At 39.2% G+C, this 23,167-nt stretch overlaps 1 protein-coding gene across 1 annotated transcript; it reads right to left on the bottom strand.

Annotated features, from left to right (window-relative positions):
- Positions 1–4,334: 4,334 nt before the first annotated feature.
- Positions 4,335–18,482, bottom strand: LOC129762507 (phosphoinositide 3-kinase regulatory subunit 4). Its single transcript, XM_055760813.1, has 5 exons — positions 18,246–18,482; positions 17,989–18,169; positions 15,938–17,929; positions 4,736–6,255; positions 4,335–4,669 (listed from the first exon to the last, which is right to left on the bottom strand). Exons 1-5 carry the CDS (start codon positions 18,341–18,343, stop codon positions 4,423–4,425), a joined length of 4,038 nt encoding a protein of 1,345 aa, XP_055616788.1. The 5' UTR covers positions 18,344–18,482; the 3' UTR covers positions 4,335–4,422.
- Positions 18,483–23,167: the final 4,685 nt, after the last annotated feature.

Genomic DNA, 23,167 nt, shown 5'->3' with positions numbered 1-23,167 from the left:
CGCCTTATCTACCATACAAATGAAGCATAAATTTCTGCATAACTCAAGAACTAATCAAGAAAATGGAATCAAACTTGGCATATAGAGGTTTTGGGGATCAATAAACGATTCTATAGTGGTTCGACACTCCTCTTCCCTCTCTAAGGGAAGGCTGCCACACAAATGAAACACACATTTCTGTAAAACTCGAGAACTAATAAAGCAAATCGAGCCAAATTTGGCATGTGGAGGCTTCTATGGTGAATCAACACTCCTCCTCTCTCTCTAAGGGGGAGGGTGGAGGGTCGTGGTGGTGTGTGGGCTACCATAGAGATGAAGCATAAGTTTCTGCATAACTCAAGAACTAATCAAGCAAATGGAACCGATTTCGGTGTATGGAGCTATTTTCAAACAGGTATTAGACTAAACTGTTTGAAAATAGCATCGCTCCGTCTTATCTCGTAATGGTCCGTTTTACCCCGCGGGTGGTCCTTCTTACCCCGCCTTATCTACCATACAAATGAAGCATAAATTTCTGCATAACTCAAGAACTAATCAAGAAAATGGAATCAAACTTGGCATATAGAGGTTTTGGGGATCAATAAACGATTCTATAGTGGTTCGACACTCCTCTTCCCTCTCTAAGGGGAGGCTGCCACAAAAATGAAACACACATTTCTGTAAAACTCGAGAACTAATAAAGCAAATCGAGCCAAATTTGGCATGTGGAGGCTTCTATGGTGAATCAACACTCCTCCTCTCTCTCTAAGGGGGAGGGTGGAGGGTCGTGGTGGTGTGTGGGCTACCATACAGATGAAGCATAAGTTTCTGCATAACTCAAGAACTAATCAAGCAAATGGAACCGATTTCGGTGTATGGAGGTTGTAGGGGGCAATAAATGTTTCTATGGTGGTTCGACACACCTATCCTCTCTCTACTGCCACATAAACACAAACTTCTGCATAACTCAAGAACTAATCAAGCAAATGGAACCAAATTTGGGATGTGAGGGTTTTTGGGTACGAGAAATGTTTCTATGATGGTATGACACCCCTTCCTCCTCTGGAATGGAAGGGGGGTCCCATAAAAATAATACACATATTTCAATCAAGCATATTCCAATCAAACATGACAACTGAAAATTTTCAGAAAACTCTGAAAAAATGGGAAATTTTGCATAAATTCAATTCCCATATGTGTTACAATTTCATAGTGACAAGCGTTGTTAGTCCATTTGATCTTTGCGCTAACGAAATTGATCTTTGTTTGAATTAATTTTGTTTCGATTTTAATGTGATAAAACGCACTCCTATACAGTCAACCCTCTTATAACGCGGTACTCTGAGAACGCGGTTTCCATATAACGCGGTGATGAAATTGCGACAGCCCTCCTATAACGCGGTACTCTTATAGCGCGGTTTCCGTTCAACCACGTCTTATCTGTTCTTTTCGTGCAACCAATGTATGATTTTAACTGAATATGTTTATATGAACATTCAAGATAATTCCTTAGCCATTTACGACATCGGTTTCAGACAAGCTCCGGCTTAGAGGATATGATTCGCAAGTCAAGATGTGCAGCAAAATTAGCTGTCATTGCCAAACCTATCGAACTACTCGGTGAGTTCAAGGCAGATCTATGGAAAAAGTGCGCCCATTTGGTTATTAAGCTGGGTTAGAGGAGCGGTAGAAAACAGTAAGGCAGAAAGCGGAAGAGGGTTTATCTGAATTGTTAAAGAGACAGGATGATCACAAGAGTTTGAATGAATTCGGCACTTTCTCATTAGTTAAGTAGTATTCAGCTGCTACTAGTATTTTATTCGAAGATATGTTGTAGAGTTCACAAATGTGCACAAGCGTATTTTGTTTTGTTCTCAAAAAATCGGTATACTTTAAAAATGGTTACAGAAATGCAGATTGAATGTGTGAAGCCACTTCTTTAACTTCAGCATCATCAACGTTTTTATCAGAGAAGAACACCCGAATGCTATTTTGAAATTTCAAATGAAAATTTTTAGTTTAGTTTTGACGTAGAACTACGTCTTTGTTTTCTATGTAGGAGGGTCACTCTACGAAAAATGTAACGTTTATTAAGAGTTTTCAAATGCATATTACGCAGAATCTTTCTTGTTATAATATATACCATTTGACAGCAAATTTATCCAGCAATTTTTTCGCCTGAGACTTCAACAAGTGTACAATTTAACAAAAAAAGAGATTCGTTGGTTGGGCCGAAAAATCAATACACTTATCGAATTTTACTAGCTAACTGGGCGGCAAAACAGCAAAAGCAATACTTCGAATTGAAGATAACATCTATTATTGAAACATAACTGCTTTGCATCTCAGTTCACGTATACCCTGTTATAGATAAGTTCAGTTAGGGAATGACTTCTGTATATGACGGGGTGATGGACACCATAAGCGAGTGTCTTCCGGGCTGCGGCAACATGGGCAATTGTACAGCGAAAAATGATATCAATACTAGGAGGATGGCAGCGATTATCATGCGAGGACCTATTGAGATCGGCATTACATCGCATCACAAAAATGAAACGAAATGAAATATTAATCTTCATGACTCATATTCATAATTCTCAATGAATCAATTCCTTCTATGACAGCTGAAGAAGTAGAACCAATACGACTTGATTGTGAGTTTGTTGATTGTGAGTCTGCAAACGAACATTATTTCACTGAAAAAGCTACTTTTCAGGGATAGAGTTTCAAAAGAATTAAAGTAACAGATTTATGAATAATGAAAAGAATTACATTTAAAAAAAAAACTGTTCTAAACAATTGGAGTCCTACGTCAAACTTCCGACCGTGCCCCTAGGTTCAGACCCATCTACTTTTCGTTTTATTTATTTATCATTTCCTTTTATGATCTCTTATTGGTCTCCATACTACGCGGTACGAATGATGTGATTTGTACACATTCTGAGTTTCTTATAGCGCGGTTTCCATACAACACGGTAGATGGTTTCCTTACAACGCGCTAAGGATTAGCCTGGTTTGTATGCAAAATCCGAGTTTCTTATAGCGCGGTACGCACCCACCGCGTTATAGGAGGGTTGACTGTATCTTCTTCTATCTATATAAATAAAAAAGGATCACCGAATGTGTTGATATGAGCAAAACGCAAGAAAGGAATTGTCCGATTTAGGGCTGTCTTTATTCTATCATATTTTCTGTATCAAACATTTATTCCATGTAACGGAGAAACATGTTATTTGCAAGTGGTTGAAAAATCTTGAACGAGAATTGCATCTGAAAATAATCTCATATTATAACGACGAGTTTTGGTACTAGGAATTTTATAGTGAAAGGTTATTTGAAAGAGTGAATTAGAAGATCAATCAATGAATAGTTCTGCGATTGGACCCATGAACGAGCGCTTAGTAAGAAACGTGAATGTGATAACGAAAAATAAATTTTGGGCGGGACGAAGTTTGCCGGTCAGCTAGTAAGGAATAAAACTACCAATTGTAACAAAAATCAAAGAACCACTATATCGGTATGGCATGGAATGGCTGACGAGTCATGACACCGGTAAGCCTGGTAAAGGCAGCATCCATATCCTCGATGGTCTCCAGGAATTCTTCGTCTACTACAGCTATTGCTTGATGTAATGCAGAGAAATCAGCTTTCTGGAAATTGAAGCAAATCAGATCTGGTACATTTTCAAAAATCCAGATTTAGCTACCTTCAGAGATTTCGTGATTTTAGTGCCTGATCACACCGGGTGATGATTTTGATTTGGAAATAAATTTCTTCTCCCGGCTTCCATCCTGCACAACTTTTTCAAAACAAGACGGATCAACGTAAATTTTCTACCATCGAAAAATACAGGTTTTCCAAACAATTTGCTGTCAAAAGATTCCTGATAAGCCTACTAAGACCGCTGTCATAAATTGAACAGTGATTTCCGATTCTAACAGAATCAAACCTAATGTGCACAACAGAATCCATCTCCATTTCATATGAAATTACTTCAACCAACGAATTGAAGGCAAATTATTTCACCGGGTCAAATTGTACCCTTTAAAAGTTAGCTACAAAAATGTAAACATGATTAGTTTGAAACTAATAAGCGGAACAAACTGAACGAACATTTTCCTAGACATTCAGAGTCTCATATACTGCGCGAAATATAAAGCTCGTCAGATACGTTTTAGTTCACACCAGTATTTGCACAAAATGAAGCTGTTGTTTCTTCATTTGTTCATTGTTATCTTATTGCTTCACCTTATAAGTGCGACAGAAGCCAAACAAATAAACCCCTACATTCGCATTTGCAAAGTCACCCGCTGGAGTCATCGTATATTCTGTCCAATGGCAGGAAAAAGATAGAATCAATACAAAAACACAACCGATGTCACAAACGTTTACTAGCGTTAAAAGAAAAAGAAAAAAATCTACAACAAATATGTATGTGTAAATTCACTTCCATAGCTTAATCACACCATCCCGACTGCTGGACACGACGAACGTCTGCTTCGACGTTCGACACATCAACAGGTCACTGATCACGTCGTGATGTCCGGGAGCGGGCATTTCTGGTCCCGATCGCGGTGCATCTTCCGAGCCTGCCCGGGAGTTGCGATCGAGTCCACCACCCTGACCCCCCTGTTGGCTGCTGTTGTAGTGAATCTCTGAAGTCACCCTCGTACCGTCTATCAAACGAGACCTACAATTTGAAAAGTACGCGGATAAGAAAATGAATAAAGAAAGTACGAATTGTTTTTGTTTTTACTCATAAGAAATGTTGGAAGTAGTTAGGTAATCTCTCGGAGCTGGCACGACCAGCGAGCAGTTTTCCACATTAACAGGGTCCCAGTAGCGTATCCGCTGATCGGTCCCACCAGTCAGCAGGAATCCGTTGCCATCCACCACCCCAGGGACGAGGGCACAAACGGAATGTGACGATACGTTAGCGTTCGATAGTGGTGGATTCGGGCTGGCCCAGAAAGCCTGCTGTCGATGACTGGTTTCGATGTTCCACACGTATACTTCATTGTTCCCCTGGGAGGCCGATACCAGCCAAGACGGTTCCGTGGGATGATGCGAGACGCGACGGATCCTGGAATCGTGCGGATGTTTGATCTCCGCAATTGGTAGACGAAATCGCAGATCCCAGCATATGTGGCGACCGCTGCTGGTGCCGACCGTAAGCCAAGAGCTGGTTGGATCTACGCAGAAAGTGGTTATCACACCCTTCCGAAGGTCGCTTTCTAGCCGCCAGGCATAGCCTGGCATTCGGATGTCCCATCCAACCAGTGCACCGTATAGAGTGGCATACACGATTACACTCTGGGCTCCTTGGTCCAATGGTTGCATCTCCACCACAGGACCATCATCCTGATGATCACCGTTGGCTCGGTCCACCCTTGTATTCGAGTCTAGGTGACGTGCCTGTTGGAGTGCCATTTTGCTGGAGTGGGTGTCTATTTTCAGCAGAAGCAGAGCGCCATCTTTACCAGCAATCGCAAGCGATTGACCACTGTCACAGGCAGCAATTGCATGCAAAGGCGTGTTGGCGTGGTATGACTGTCGCGAGCGGTTAATCGATTGCTGGCCATCCAGCTTGTTACAATCCCACAATCGCACTGTGCCATCGATCGAAGCACTGGCGAATAGTGATCCATATGGTTTCAAGGCAGTCATCCTACTCACAGCGGCCTTGTGTTCATGTAAGTGCGCGACAAGTGTTCCGTTCAATTTACAGCCAGCCGATAGCGGTGACATGTTCAGTGCAGGATCGCGAAGTTCTTTGTTCAGTGCATAAGATGCGTATCTCGCCTTCATCTTGGTGATGAGAGCGTCAAATTCGACTCGGCATTCGGTGGACAGCTCCTGCATTGCGGTACGTTCCGGCATGCTGTACTCCACCAGACTGGACGTGGGAGTAGACTGTGGAGGTGGAACGAGCTTAGCGGCGGTCAGGACGGAAGCAACCGAGCCGTTGGAGGGGGACGTAGGCGATGGGGAATGTGAGTCAACGGTCGAGAACATGTGCTGCCAGTCTTGAGTATTGTCGGATTCACTACGGCGTTTGATTTTGGCTATCGGATCGCTGCTCTTGCCAATACGGTCACCGAGGTTGATTTCGTGCACGATATCCGGATTGGAATCGAGGCAAATTCGGCCATTGCACGGAACGAGGCGTGTTTCTGCCATTTTGTAACGATGCAGCTTGATCAGGTGGGCACTCATCGATAGCAGCTGGGTTTCGATGAGATCAGTCAGCCCTTCTGTTGTCAAGCGACGGAAGAGCTGTGAAATATAAGCAATGGAAATAAAAACTTTTGTTATACAAGCAGTGGCGTAGTGTAGGGGGGCGGAGGGGACGGTCCGACCCATGACCATGACAAGTATATTATTTGAAAAAAAAAAAACCATGATTTTGAATGAAGGTAAGCGGTTATTACTTATGGTATTATCTAACAAAACAAGTCACTATGCAAAAGTCCATGTGATAGAATCGTGGTTTTGTTGGTTCGTTATAGTACATCTTTCATTTCTGTCCTGGGGTGTAAATTCAAAGTCTCGAAAACGAGGGGATTACGAAGGGTTTCGAAGTACAGCAGAACCCCGATTATCAGTGGAATAGTCTGGCTAGCTCACCGCGAATAACGAAAATCGCGGATAACACAATAAACGACTAAAAATGAGTTCCAAACACGAAAAAAATATATTTCAGCATGAAAACCATGAACATTTATCAATATAGAAATCATTAAACTATCCATCTGCAAGGTCGTGTACACCAGTGGTCAGATAATGGGCCTGATCACGAACGTCACTTCACGGTGAAAACGAAGTGAATTGTATACAACGTTATTACGGCTGCCACCGTGTGTGTAGAATCCGGAAGAGTTCATCCGTCGTGACAACTTTGATGAACTCGGTGTTATTATGAATATCACGATACTGTCACGTCACGGCGAAAGACAAGTATATTTGTCACCCGTTGTGGATTTTGGTTGACGATTTATGCATATATGGTTGCAGCTTTATATTTCTTTTCGAAGTAAATTGTTGCATTTCTCTAGGTCCTCACAGTTTTCAAACATGCATAAATTCCATCAGAAGAAACGATCATTATGATTGATTATGTATGATATTGATTTGTTGATATTTTGAATATAAAATAATAACTGTAATGTTTTTCCACCATAGCAGAGCTGATTTTTGTAATTCAAACATTCGCAATTGGTGGACAAGACCCAAATCAGGACGTTAGTTACATCGAATAATACCATTGATCTTTTGTTTTTACGTAATAGATATTTTCAGCGATATTGTTTTGAAGACATACTTTGAATGAAAGTTTAAGTTTCAAATAAGGAAAGAATGAATCTATCATTGCACAGCTTTTAAATTAATGATTTTTAAATTATTCTCTAGTTCTTTTTCCATTATTTTGATATCCGTCTAAAGAAAATCTGAATCATTTTCTGTATTTGGCAAATTCCTTGAAACTCATTAGATGTTTCATATGAAAATTATGCTTCTGACCGACGCTACTGACCAGTTTCTGTTTAAATAATTATAACAAACCTCATGTCCCGTATATCAAATTACACGAGAATGGGAAAGATAAGAGGATTAAACTTCAGAATCCCATATGGGAGTAACTCGGATTATATTGATCATGAGATGGATACATTCGGGTTTATTCTGAGATATAGAAAATATTATTATTCATCAAAATTGTAGAAACGGTTCTTATACAATGATTTCAACGTTGACCTATACTAAATACTTCTCACTATTCAAACGAGTAAGACAGAGCTGAGTACAAGAGTATGCGAGATATCGATTATTAAACTCATGATAGTCATGCTTTATCTCTAGAGTAATTTATAGAAAGAGGAAATAAAATTACATTCCCATATGTTCAACAACTACATCATTCAAGAGCAACCAAGTATTCCTCCTCATCTTTGAACCAGCGTTTGATTCGGCAAACCAACGCACCAAGCAAATGATTCATGGAATGAGTCCGAATAGTTGGCATTGAAATCATCGAGGTATAATCGCAAACTTGCCATTTTAAAACATACGTTCAATTAAATGGAATATTATCTCATACACTTATTAATTTTACCTACATAACGTTCAAACGTCCGAAATTATACAACCGACATAACGTTCAAACCGTGACAATAATGATAGACAAGTGTAAGTGACGTGAAAGCGTTTGTGACAGTGATGTTCGTGATCAGGCCCAATGTGAAAGCTATGATCAAAACAAAAGAGCATGAGTCGATTGTGTCACATTTACCCGAAACCCACTCACTCGAAAGACATTCACCTGAATTCCACACACCCGAATGTAACAAATACCCGAATGCGACAGCTACCCGAATGTAACATCTATCCTGTATGCCTTGGGAAGCCGATAAATAGCCTGATGAACAGCGATGTAGAATTGCTGCTGCTTGCGCCGCTGTTCGTGTATGAAGGAAGACCCGGCTTCGTGCTGTCCGATCAGGGTGTGTCTTGTCGAAGGTCGTAACGCATCAAGTGTGTGTATCCGCGTTGACGGCATTGAGCGTCGTATTACGAAATGGGGGAGTAGGCATGGGTTTGCAGAAGAAATGAACACACTTTTAAAATTTAAATTATTAATGAATATTATTTTTCCCAAATCAAATTAGTACTCCATGTAAATTAAAATCACTTTTGCTTGCAAGTAGTGAAAAAATATCTTACAACAATTGTGAGATAATTTTCTATTATAATGGTAAGTTTCGGAGAGAATATCTGAAAATTCATAGAAAATAGTTTAAATTAGGGTCAGAACAAAGTAATTCTAGTAAATAAATAACGCAAAGAAAAAAAATTCATACAAATTTTAGCAATTTAAAACTGCCTCAGGGTCGACTAATCTGATAGAGAATAGTTGGCCTCATACAAACTAATGTCGTATCCAGATGTCGACACCATTCCGCCGTCAACGCGAATACGAGGTGGAATGAGCCAGTGAAGTATAACGCCGTACCAGCAAGGTTATCACTATACACTTGCGGTGTCACACATCTCCGATGTTACTAATACCCGAATAGCTAACTGTTGCATTCGGGTAAATGTCCATTCGGGTATATGTTGCATTCGGGTATTCGCCACATTCGGGTGAATGTCATTCGAGTATGTGTTACATTCGGGTAAATGTGCTTCGGGTAAACGTGTTTCGGGTGAATGAGTCACAACCCATGACAAATTCCAGTAAGGCCTATGCATCTACTATGGAATTCGCTGTTGCTCATAATCCGCACCGCGGGTTATCCGCTCGCGGATAATCGAGGTTCCACTGTACAAGGTTTTGAGCGGTCATATCTCTCTACCGGATGAACGAAGTTTTATGAAAATAAGATTATTCGAATGATAAAAGATCTATGAGAGATTTGTTTTTTACTTATTGACAATATATTGTTTTGCTCAAAAATGCTTCGAAAGTAAACTATTTAAATCATTATAAATAGCGATAGCTTCTAGAACTATCATTTTAGTATCGATTGGTCTGCAAGATGCGTCGGCTGATCAACCTCTGTCAGCAGGGTTGCCATCTATAATTTAAAAAAATCAGGAAAAATTAAAATAAAAATCAGGATAAATCAGGATAGCTCATACTGGGTTGTCCGAAAAGTTAATGTCGATTTTTGGGAAAACAAAAACATCTTTTTCAATCAAAGCATTATAATTTAATTTTATATCCATGGTTTTGTTTCACAATCTTTCGTCATCTTTCACACAGCTTAAATATTCTATCCTCCCAGAACATGTCTGCTTCCTCGTCGAAAACTACTGCGAGCCATACTGCCGTTCTACGCATAGTTGTCCCATGTTCAAAAATCAGCCACTGAGAAAATGCATTTAATGTTTTCTAGCATGTCTACCAGAAGCTTTAAGCATTTCGGTTTAGCATTACACTGGGTTTTTTCAATAAACAGAAAACTATTGTTTGATGAAATGTGAAAAGATCCCCTCATTTGAATCAATCAATCTTGGTTACGGGCTTAAACATTCATGGTGGGATAGTGAAAAGCCAGGAACAAACTATAACTTTTTTTTTGTGTTTTTCCGGGAGCTTAGGCATAAAAACATAGATTTATAAAGAAAAGTGAAAATTGTCAAAAAGTAACATGGGACAACTATGCGTGTAACGGTAGCATACACGTGAGAAACAGGTTGCTTGGTAGTAGCTCATAATACAGAATCCATTCTAAATCCTACTAGAAACAGAGTATATCGTCCTTCAGGCGAAGACCGGATGTGTAAAAGAATTAATAAGCATGGTATAAATCCTTGCATAAGTGGAATTGCCAGTGTTTCACCTGACTTTTTGATCGTTTATATTTTTCTGAATAACCTACAGCATCACTACAGTGAGAGAAATCAATTTTCAAATTTTCACTGAATTCATCATCCCTGTTTTGGAATGAATCTTTACTCAACAAATGAGGAAAGCATATCAGCAGTGGAAGACTTGTTGAATTTTTCCTAATTTTTATGATATTTAGTATGGTTAAAAATATATTTACCATAGCCCAATCATTATTGTTGATTCTACTTTGAATCAGACGAACAATAGTTCATAATAGAATCATAATAGAATCAAGTTAAGTTCAGCTTTGCGTCTAGAGAATTTAACTTAATGTAAGATATATACAAGTGCGAACCGGAGAACTATCATGACAGAAAACTTTGGTATGGAAACCAGTATATTTATTACGAGTAATATAAAGAGTACAAAAATCAGGAAAAATCAGGATCATTTCAGAAAAATCAGGATAAATTGAGTGTTTGTCAGGATATCAGAGAGCATGCTAAAAAGTCTGGGAAATCCTGAAAAATCAAGAAGGTTGGCATCTCTGTCTGTCAGTTTCTTTATTGCTGCCGTGCTGAACGGACATGCAAAATTGTTTGCTTGTGAATGCACCCAAGGGGTAAATCACAATTTCGCACACATTTGGACAGTTAACTAGGTGTTCCCGTGATGATTTTTTATATCACGGAAAATATATTTCGGTTGTACGAAGGATTGTATAAGGTTGTCTTGATGATTTGGGTGTCGAACGTCAAATAGAGATTACACGCGAAGGAATATTATTTCGTATATATTTGAACAGATCACAAGACAATTCCAAGGGAAAACAAAATATCCATTCATCCATTTATTGAGATTTCGATTGAGATTATTATTTCCAGATTTAGATGTAAATTCAAACAAATGATTATAAAGCCAATGCACAATGGTCTAGGAGATACATTTAAGTGGAAACTAGCATTTAGAGCTCGACAGTTATTCTCTAGACAAAAACTGCCTTCGACAAAGTTGTTACATATGATAGAGCGCTCTTTTTCATGTTGCCAAAAATAGGTTGACCAACATTTTCGATGAGATGAAAAATTTAACTTTCTTATCTCTATAGCTAGAGGTAAACATAGTTCGACAATGTTGTATTGAGACACCTTTGTAGAACAAAGTTTTTTTTCTATCTCTTGAAATGACAGATATAGCGCCGTTTTTCTAAGCTGCATTAGGGTCACCATTGAAAAAACTGTTTTATTGCTTTAACTTTATATTTCAAATTCTACATACAAACTGTCTTCGAAAGACTTTTAGAACATACTGATACACACATTTTGCGATGCAGAACTTGTCAATATCTCAACTTCACTCAAAGTTATTGATATTTCTTCTCAAAAATACGCTATCTTCAATAGCTTGCCATTCTTTCTGGGGCAAACATAAAAAATGTTTGTTGACGGAATTTGAAAGAACAAATTTCACTCTATATAATATGTGATATTCAAAGATATGTTATTTTTTGTATTTGAGTATTTGAGTTGAAATTGAAATCACGAGTTTTTGGGTGAAAACCCATCAATAACTTTGAGCAGGATTAAGATATTGACATATTCTGCATCGCAAAATGTTGGTATTGATAAGCTCTGAAAGTCTTACGAAGACAATTTTGATGTAGAATTTTAAATATAAAAGTTAGAGTAAAATGACCGTTTTTTTCATGATTACCCTAATGCAATTTAGTTAAAAAACAACTTTGTGGCAGATATTTATTTTTAAGACAAAAACTGTCTTCGATAAGTTGTTACATATAATAGAGTGCTCATTTTTATGTTATCAAAAATAGGGTGACCAAAACTGTCGATGAGATAAAAAATCTAACTTTCTTATCTTTATAGATAGAGATGAGCATAGTTCGACAATGTTGTAGGCCCATTTATTTTAAATAACTTTTTAGAACAAAACTTTTTGACGTGGGACTACGTCTAACCGGAATATATGGGGGGTAAAATGAAAACCTAAACACAGAACATGCAGGAAAACATGAAAGATTTGGAATGCTCATAACTCGAACATTTCTCACTGGATCGGAAAGATGTTCGCATCAATTGATAGGGAATATCTCTACGCATCTATCGCATTTAATAATTTTCTTAATTAGATAAACAATTGAGTCACTGTAAAATGCTAAGCGTTATCTAAACGCCCTAACAGACTCGTTTTGATTGGCCCGATTTACGGTTTCCCCAACACATACTTCAAAATTAATGTACCTGTGGGAATCCGCTTTGCAAATATACATGCCAGTAGGGGATATTTCTGTTCCCACCGAGCTGTGTTTCCCTAACACGGACTTCAAAATCAATGTACTTGGGGGAATCCGCTTTGCCAATACATATAAGTCGGGGGTATTTTTGTTCCCACAAAAATGTGTTTGAAGACAAAGATGCCTGGGGGAATCCACATTGCAAATATATGCAAGCTGCGAGAACTTTTGTACTTCCTTGTCTTTGTGCAGACTAGAATATGTCTCCCTAAAACGTATTTCTAAACTGAGAAGCCTGGGAAAACCGTACTTTCAGATACTAGAGGTGAATGAACTTTCGTGGTTCGAGAAATGTAAAATACAATGATGGTTTGACAATTGTTCCGTTCACATATTTTGGTAGTTCTAGGCATCATATCAAACGTAAAAGGAAGTTCATCAAATTTACTCGTGACGAAGAACATAATCTATTACAATACATGAATTGATCTTACATGGCAACTGTTCGAACTTTTTACTTACAAAGCAAAAAGTTTGAATTCAATTGAATTCGAAAATTGTTTCATTCAATCGATAATTTAATGAATAGAATATAAATGCTTAATAAGAGAGCGGTAGTCCTACGCCAACCTTGCGGTTATATCATAGATATAACCCACCCATTTTTTCTATCTTTTAATATAATCGATTCAGCGCTTTTTTTCCTAAGTTGCATTAGGGTGACCATGAAAAAGCGGGTTTTTTTGCTCTAACTTTTATATTTAAAATTCTACATCAAAAGTGTCTTCATACGACTTTTAGAGCTTATCAAGACCAACATTTTGCGATGCAGAACGTGTTAATATCTTAACCCTACTCAAATTGATTGAAGGTTTTTAATCCAAAAACTCGTGATTTCAATTTTAATTTACTCAAACACGAAAAATAACATATTTTTGGAAATCATACAGAATGTAGAGTGAAATATGCTCTTTCAAATGCCGTCAATAAAATTTGTTTATGTTTGCCCCAGAAAGAACGACAAACAATTGCAGAGAGCGTATTTTTTAGGAGAAAATATTAATAACATTGAGTGAAGTTGAGATATTGACAAGTTCTGCATCGCAAAATGTTTGTATTTGTTTGAATTATAAAAGATAGAGCAAGAAACCAGTTTTTTTCCATGTTGGTCCTAACGTAGCTTAGAAAAAAGGCACTATATCGATTATTTCAAGAGATAGAAAAAAACTTTGTTCTACAAAGATGTCTCAAATAACTGGGACTACAACATTGTCGAACTATGTATAAACTATCTATAAAGATAAGAAAGTTATATTTTTTGGTCACCCTATTTTTGATAACATAAAAATGAGCGCTCTATCATATGTAACAACTTTGTCTGAGACAGTTTTTGTCTAGAAAATAACTGTCGAGCTCTAAATGCTGATTTCCACTTAAATGCATCTCCGGGACTATTGTGCAATGGGTTCATAACCTTACACCGGATGAGGAACCGAAGAGATAACAAATTGAAGCGATTTTTTCGTTTGATCCTACGACAGACACAACTCCATTATCTGCAAGTTGTCTCAGGCTGCAATTTTGTGTAAGACAATTGTCAATATCGCTTACATAGAAGTTGTACAAAAGGGGGCTTAAACATGAGCCCTGGGGAAGACCCATGTAAGAGAACCGACTTACTGCCGAATCTCCGTGAGAAAAGCTCAAATGTTTCTCACAAAGCAAATTATATAACATATTATTCAATAGAGGCAGCAGACCCCGAGAATGGAGTTTGTCTGACAGGACCTCTACTGAAACTGAATGAAAGGCTCCCTTCATGTCCAAGAATACTGAACCCATTTGTGTTTAATCATTATACTCAGTCGAACACAAGAGATTTAACCCGTAGTCCCAATAGCCAAAAAAAGCCTTGAATCAACTGGCTTCAATATATAAAATCTAGATATAATCAAAGTCTTCAATCCTTAAAACGAGAAAGGAAGTTGCCAATCGCAAGTACCACCCCTTCTCATTCGACACGAAGCGAGGGACAGTCAAAGAAGCCACCCGAATGCGCGAAGATCAGTCTATTTTCACCCGTAATGCAAGCCAAATCAGTAGCAGCAAGTGCAGCAGCATAGTATCAACATCGATAGCAGCGGTGACCGGAATAAATCGCCACAGTAAACAACTGCAACAGAAACAACCGCTTAGAAAAAGTGTAGTAGGCTAGAAATATTTGGCGCGGGAAAAACATCATGTGCCTCACATTTCTATTATAAATTTATTCTCTTGTTCTCGTTTTTCGAAATTTATTCTGAGGACAATGTAATGGGGACGAAGTCCCCATTTGGCGAGGATAAGGAATCGAGGCGGCCCATGCCGCCAAGATGACGCAATCCGAGTCCACCGCCGACCCGCCGTCGGAAGCGGCGGTGTCTCGCACGCAAACCTGGGATCCACTGATTGCCCGGTTAGTTTGAAACATAGGATACGATCCTTTAGCAATGTCCGACCGAGCTCTAGCGAGCGTCGGACGGTATACGTCTGCCCGGGGCGTTACGTTTGCCTGGGGCGATACGTTTGCCCGGTTAATTCTTGTTTTGAAATACAATACCGCGCCACAATATTTATAGCCTACTACACATTTTATAAGCGGTGGTTTCTGTTGCAGTCGTTTTCTGTGGCGATTTATTCCGGGAACCGATAGCAGCAACACTACCAGAAGAATAGTGGCGCATTCGCATGCGCATCAATGTATACAAATGTAGAAGTGTAAATAAAAAAATGTCAGTGAATTCGAATATTAAATGATGTACATAGTGTAAATAGTAATTAACCACCATGTTTTCACTTCGCACTATTCAAACCATTTCCGAAGCACATCCCAAAGTGTTAGGCCTTCACATCACGGAGCGGAGCCACAGGGGATCCCACCCGTCAAATAAAGCGTGAGGAACACGAGGTTTCCTTCCACGCACCCGTTGCATCCATGAGTGGATCAACATAACAAAAATACAGTCCACCCCACAGTTCCCAGCAGACGGAACAGAAGTTATGCACCTCCAATGGATGTAAACCGTCTCCGGAATTGATGGCTAGAGCAATCGCGTCCGCATATGCATTCCAGTCAATGTGTCTTGTGATACCATATGCATGTTCCCATCACTAGAATTATAATGTTATCAACGTTTTCAATAACATTGTATTATAAATTAGGCAAGCCCTTCAGTTATCATAACAACAATGACAATGACGCATAATAAAGTGAGTTGCGGCAAGATACATAGAATGATCCAACTATTGACCAATACCGTACTGTAATTTGATCATTCTAGTGAAACGTTCTCGAAAAAGTAAATATTGTAAACATATTCAGAAGCGCTACTTACATTTTTCATCTGCGTGGACACCTCCCCATACTGCGGAATGAACCCTTCGCTGCATCTGGTGCGCGCCATTTTCCTCTCCCTCAAATTCTCGATCAGCTGGTTGATGTCGTGACACTTGATGACCGCATCGAAGATGCTCCGCGGAATCGGCGCCAGCAAGCTGTCCATCAGCAGCTCCGGCTTCTCAACCTGTATCAGCGGAGCCTTGAGGTGGTTCGCAATCGAGGGCATTATCTTACACTGCACATCCAGCGGACTGAGCACCCGGGCCGAGGTTGCGATCAGGCCACAGATTTCATGCCGCACCCACAGATTGGGGTGGTTCAGATAGCATGCGCACTCGGCGATGAACTCGATGATGCCCGGTTTTTGGATCAAACCCAGTCCGATCAACGAAGTGGTCGCTCGGATCGCTTTCGCGATCACGAACTCCTCCGGATCGGAGAGGCCCTGCTGTAGTAGGGGGGTCAGCATCGGGGAACATTGCCAGCCGACGTAGCCAGCCACTCCCACGATGCAGTCGAAGAAGGAACCGCGCAGATTTTTGTCGTCTTTGTCGTTCAGGAAGGTGATCATGTGCGATAGAATAATATCGTTCGCCTTCTGACGGCCGAAGAAAACGCACAGTTTTGTGATGCCCGATTCGATGAGCATCTGCTTGACAATTGGCTGGGTGGAAGTCAGCAGCGCAAGTATCGAAGGCTGGAGAACATTGTGCACAGCATTGAGTTCGGTGTCATAATGTGGCGATGGGTGATTTTCTGAGTTGCTGCCGAAATGGCACTGTTCGAGAAAGTTGACCGCCGTTTCCGCCAATGTGGCGATGTTTTTAGCGTACGTTACTTTAACCATGACGGAATCATCAGACGCACGGGGGGTTATCGCCGGGAAGATATAATCCGGAAATACATTCGCGTTGCAACGGGTGAGATATTTGACCAGTCCAAGACAGTGGGTCAGTGAATCGAGGGCACGAACACGAACGCGTGAAATATTGTCCTGTGTGAGATGAAGAATGTACGGAAGTATGCGATCCAGGATAGCTTCGGAAGTTGTATTTTCCGATATTTTCTCCAGTATTTCCAACGACGAAAGCTTTGAGCCACAGAATTTGAGCCCTCGGATACAGGATGTGACCACCGCAATTATCAAAATCAGCCCATCGTTGTCTATCCGCTTTTCTTCGACACATTTGTCCTGCTGTTGCTCCCGTTCGGTCACAATTTCAATTATATGATCAATATCCGTACGCAGCCGCGTAATCTTCTCATCCGCCGGAACGACGGGAAACATTTGCAGGTAAGACTGCAGAAACGAATAAAAATATTCCGGAAACAAGTTTCCCCTCTCCTGATCCAGATAAATCTCGGCAGACTTCCTATCCTTCGGTTTGGGACTCAGCATCGATTGGAGTAAGCTCTTCAACCTCTCGTCTTCGATACAATCGAGATGTTTGTTGACCAGCTCCACCTCCCCGCGTCTGTAAGCCAACAGCTGGGAGAACTCGAACGGTGCGGTCCCTTCGGTCCACAGTTCCAGCAAGGCGCATCCCGCCGAGAAGATGTCCATTTCGGGCTGCAAACTCCCAATTTGACACGGACCATCCCCAACAAGTGGACCGCCATCCAACTTCTGCGATATCGACTCTCCGCTCGGGGATTTGAGGAACCGCTCGGGCGCAATGTAACAAGTCCTGCGACGGCTCGTGTCGAAGAAAAAGTTATAATCCGCCGGATTGTTCTCCGGCAGGAAGGTCGGCTTGAACGAGGCGAAATCAGACAGCAGCGTCCAGTTCCAGGCCGTAATCATAATGTTCTCCAGTTTGATGTCTCCGTGGCATATTTTCTGCTTGTGACACTGATGCATTGCGCACAGGATCTGGAATGTGATCCACTTCTTCTCGATCGTGGTGAGAAAAGGACGGGTTGAGACTCGGTCGTACAGGCTGTGTTTTATGTACTCGCGGACAATCAGACAGGCACGATCGGTTATCTGAAAACAATAACATCATAAGAATTTGATTCCAGTAAACCGTCACACAATCCACTCACTATCACTCGCTGAAAAGGCAGGCAATTAACCGCATGCACCAGACTCTTTTTGATGCTCTTTATTTCGTCGATGTGTTCCTCCAGCGGGAGCGTAGGATCGTGTTTCACAAACACTTTCACCACCACAAGACCTTCGTCAGTTTTTGCTCGAGCCACCTTGAGGAATCGTGTGCTGCCCATGCTAAAATTATGCACCCAACATGTCACGGTTATTGATCACTATCAGCTTCGAATTGCAATTATTATCCTTTTCTTACCTGGACTCATACTGCAAACCCGATTCGAACGAACCCGTCAGATAGCTGTCCACGGGGGAAATCTGCGATGGGGCCACGCCCACTAACTGATTCCCCATTGTTTGCGTTAGCAGTTAAATCACTCCGATATGTCGTCTCGAATTATTAGTCAGCACAAATACGCTATATCCGATGCAGCCTTCCTTTTTCGTGATAACGAAAACTTGTTTGGCTCGGTTGTTATTGATCAGAAGATGAAGCTGTCAAAGTCAAAGTGATTGTTTTGGTCAAAGTACGTAGAATAAGAAGGTATTCTACTCCCTGCTTTGTTCAAGTAGTGGTAGGCAAAGAAAAAAAAACAAGAAACAGTAATACACCATCGATCGAATCCATATAAATTCAAACATTTTTTAATTTTTTGAATTATAGCACAAGAACTGTCTCAAAATATGTTTCGAAATGATGAAATAACAGTTTACTTAATTATTTATGAATTTAAAACAGTAAAATTATCGCACCTGTACTATAAAAATAGTGCAAAACCGATAAACAAATGTGTGGAGAGGTTATATCGAAGTGGTGTCGTTCCCGTTCCCGACCCAAGGAGCGAATGCATGGAATAGCTGAAAACATCTCCGATTAGTTTATCTCATTCAAAATTATTCTGTTCCTGTATCGCGAAACGTGGTACTTCAACATTTTGCTGAAGTAAACAAAAACAGTATGAAATCGATAAAAAAATAACATAAAACCGTACTTGCGCTGAAAAAGCGGTACACTGCCGTGTATACCGTCGGCTCGATTTGCGATTTTGTCACTTTTTATAATTTTTGGAACTTTAAAAATCGAGAAATATTGAAAAAAAACTTCAGAACATTGAGCTAATTGAGGATTTTTTATTACTAACTTCATTGTGTGTGTAACACATGCGCTCTCCGTGTGTATACACATGAAATATCCCCTACCTTCTATTCTACGTACTTTGTGTTTTGGTCGCGCTGTCACTCAAGGTGCACTCAGCTGAACAGCTGATCGGATGCAGGGTAAACAAAACAAATCTATCCAGAGAGTGAGTTCTCGTGAGAGGTGTAAACGCGGGACGTTGAGAGAAAATGTGAGAGAAATGTTTATATTTGAGCGATTTTTGTTGTTGCAATCAAGGCGCGTAGAAGTATATCAGGGGATAGTAACTTCAAGCAAAAAAGTGGGGCCGATTCGAGATTGCTTTTATGTAAACAGTGAACTTTTTTTACACTCTAAAAATTGCACCGACTTGCACTGACAACTGAATGGTATTGTCAATTTGTGCGAGATGCCCCAAAACAGCTGGTAATAAATATTGTTTATATACAGTAAGTTGCATTTAATGCGACGTTTGGATTATTGGCCAGACCTGTAATGCTTAATTGGACATTTTTTTAAACATCTAGTTTGGGGCCCAAATTATGGCACCACATTGAAGTTGCCACCAGACGTAGACACCATACAACTCACATCGTCAATGTTCAATTACAAGCCAAAATCGCCTCCAAAGCGACACTGAGTGGTGCCTCGGCATGTCGTATAAAATTTAAATTACTGTATTATATTGTTGTTTATGTTCGCATCATAAGCAATGAACACACATTTATTTTCCACTTGCAACAGTATTCACGATGATTGGATGGATGAATATACGACTTATACATGCATCTAGTGCGACTATTGTCATGCGTATATACGATTTACTACAGACAACCAAAAAACTAATGGCGGAAAACGTTCTTGATGATTATAATAATTATTATAGATTTTTGTAAATACATGTATGTTTGGAATATTACGTTAAAAATTATTTTTAAGTCCGAATATTTCCGGTTTCAAGAAAAGTGTTTAACTTTCACGTTTCTTTTTTTTTATTTTTAACTTCTAAGAACGGAAGATGATCTGTTTGCCGATCTTTTGCGTTCTGATAAACATAGCGACAAAAATAAATTAGTTCAACTTCGTCATTCAATTGCACTTAACTCAAAACTGTAAACATGAGATTATGAACTTGACAAACCAAGCTGCCAAGTATGTCAACCCACCAAACATTAAATCGTATATAGAGCATCGAATATCTGATATTTTGGGTGGTATATGATGCACCCAAATAGCATATACAGTAAGTTACCTCTAATCCTCGACATACCGAGTCACTACTCAGTGTCGCATTAGAGTTGATTGGTCTGTAATTGCACATTCACGATGATAGTGGTACAATGTCTACATCTGGTGGCTACTTTCAATCTGGGGCCATACTTTGGGTATCAAACTCGATGTTTACAAAATATCCAATTAGAGATGAAAATGTCCAATTATTTGTGTCGCATTACAGGTCCGTCCAATTAACTTAATGTCGAATTAGAGGTTACTTACTGTACAATTATTAGGCAATACCTAATAACATAATAAGTCTGTTGTCATACGTTCATCACTGCTATAAAAAAATGGCGGAAAATATTAAAGTAAAATGTTCGGCCCGGGGAATCACCATTTTTGTATGTATATAGAACTTTTATAAACATTTATGTTTGTACAAATAGGAATTAATTGACTTTTAGGGATATAAATGTTTGATACGAGTGGTGGCGACGGTTATAAAATTACTCCGATGGGATCTCGTACGGCTATCTGAAATATGATTTTAGGGCAATTGAAGCTCTTACATATGATACGAAAGAGTTACAATCGGATACGTTATTTCTGATTGTTTATTGTGCTTTAGTGGAAATATCGCAAAATTTATATATAAATGGTTAATTAATATTCAGTACTACATGTTTCAAGTAATTTCAGTAATCAATGAAGTAAAAAATTTCATTCATATTTTAACAATTTAAAACTGCCTTCGGGCCTGCCCAGCAAGCATTAAATCGTAAAAAATTCGAGGGGTTGTATCCGAGACACGACCGCTTAGAACGTAGGACTACGCAATCTTTTTTCTTTTGAAATTTGATGGTTTATCATTTCGAATATTATTTGCGAATACGTCGAAATTTAATAAATAACTCTTTAGTAAAAAATTCCGGGACCCTGAGAAGGTTTAATGGCTTGCGTAGTTTTGTAGAATCATTTCGAGAAGCAACGATCATTTTTTGCCTTTGCGAGAACAATACACTAATTGGTCATATGTCGCAATTTGTTTCTTTATATCAATGCACGCATTGCACTGAATATTAACGAGAGGCATCTTCCGTGCATCGCCATCAAAGACGAATGAACTGTCTTAGTTTCAAGTGTCTATAATTCGAAAGAAAAAGAAGTGCATCGTCATTCAACAAGCATCAGACACGCGTCCAACAGATGCACACAGTTACAGTTCTAAAAATGAAATATCGCGAGAATGACAGTTTCTCGATTCTCGTTCAAAACCGTCAACAAAGTTTTTCTAAGTTTCTATGTTTCGCGCAACGAAAACAAGCAACACACAAAAAACCAAACACCAAACATGTTTAGAAGCGACCCATAATCATTTGCGTTCTTTTCTTTTTTCGCCTTCTTTGCCATGACTCGGATGGTTGTGTTAATTGCAATGCCAGATGCACTTCAAGTGAAATATTCGCTAGCGTTCACAGCTCGAGGGGAAACTTTAAACACAAAACGTGCAGAATAAGCGACCTTTGTTGTTTCGGGCACAGAAAGATTCTGAGAATTTTCCTCAGAGGAGATGCAATACTTATACGCTAGCGACAGCTCACTTGCTATGCAAGGGTGAAGTTTACTTCGCAAATTTTCTCTTCCCGCTATCCCCCTTCGTTGTTTCTGTTCTAGCGGCTGCATAAGATACCCGTTATTGACAGCTCTGTTCGGGAAAGTACACAAATGGACAGAACAAATGTATGGAAAAAAGGGAATGCTTCAAATTTTCATCAATTTAAACCATATACAGACTATGGGATTGTAATGTATAGAATATCAAACAAAAAAAATCTTAGAAAATTTCCAATTTGATTGGTATGCAAATCGTTTAAATCTGTTCGTAAAAAAATATGTATATCGCTTCTACGTTTGCATGTATGGGCTGGCAGGCGCATCATATACATGCAATTTATATTAATTATACTTGTATGTTTGTGAATATAATCCTCAAAATAAAATCAATACACTAAACCTTCGTTTCAAACAACTTATACAGTAACCAAATCACGCAATAAACATAAAGAATTGCTGGGACTCTCTTATCAATATTTGTTCAAATTCAAAAAGATGCTTAACTCCAGTTTTGTTGACATCTTTTATGCTTTCAATTAAATCGTACGATAAATCATATATAAACATAAACATTCCCACTTTTCATCCATTCACCTCGTAGTAGAATTCTGTCAGTATACATACACTCTCCAACGAAACATAGTGGAAAAAAAAGGAAGTGGGTTATATCTATGGTATAACCGCAAGGGTGACGTAGGACTATCGTTGATTTAGAGATCATTTGTTTGAAGTTGAATCTAAATCCATTCTGAATGAATGAATAAATGAATATTTGAGGGACTTCGAAAACGAGAGTGTTACGTTGGAGGCACAAGGTTTTATGCATCCAATATAGGATACGAAAAACCTTGTTCTGAAAAATAATCTTCAGAAGCTAACCTGCTAACTGTACTTGATTGACAAATCACAAACCCAAATGTATTATATGGATATTTTATGGATAGAAAACATTAAAATAAACTCTTTCGCTTGAATGTAATTTTCAATTCCAAGGGGAACTGGCAGATTATTTTCCAGCAACGATTAGATATTTCCACATTTTCCTCGATACTGGAAGCCCACCAGTGGTTAATACTAACTCGATAACCACCTGTTAATAGTACTTGATTGAAAAATATTTGGTCACAGTGTTACATGGATAGAAAACATTCAAATAAACTCTTTCACATGAATGTATTTTTAAATTCCCAGAGGAACTGGCAGATTAA

Source organism: Toxorhynchites rutilus, chromosome 1 (assembly GCF_029784135.1).
Source record: "Toxorhynchites rutilus septentrionalis strain SRP chromosome 1, ASM2978413v1, whole genome shotgun sequence".
In the NCBI taxonomy this organism is placed as follows: domain Eukaryota; kingdom Metazoa; phylum Arthropoda; class Insecta; order Diptera; family Culicidae; genus Toxorhynchites; species Toxorhynchites rutilus.
Note: the sequence above shows the minus strand (reverse complement) of the source record. Positions and strands in the feature narration are given on the sequence as shown.

Excerpts from the sequence above, each read along its gene's own strand:
- LOC129762507 (XM_055760813.1), bottom strand. The coding sequence starts at position 18,343 with ATGGGGAATCAGTTAGTGGGCGTGGCCCCATCGCAGATTTCCCCCGTG. Across the intron at positions 17,930-17,988 it reads TGCCTTTTCAGCGAGTGATA|ATAACCGATCGTGCCTGTCT; the intron begins GTGAGTGGATTG and ends TATTGTTTTCAG. Across the intron at positions 4,670-4,735 it reads ACTTCCAACATTTCTTATGA|GTCTCGTTTGATAGACGGTA; the intron begins GTAAAAACAAAA and ends TTCAAATTGTAG.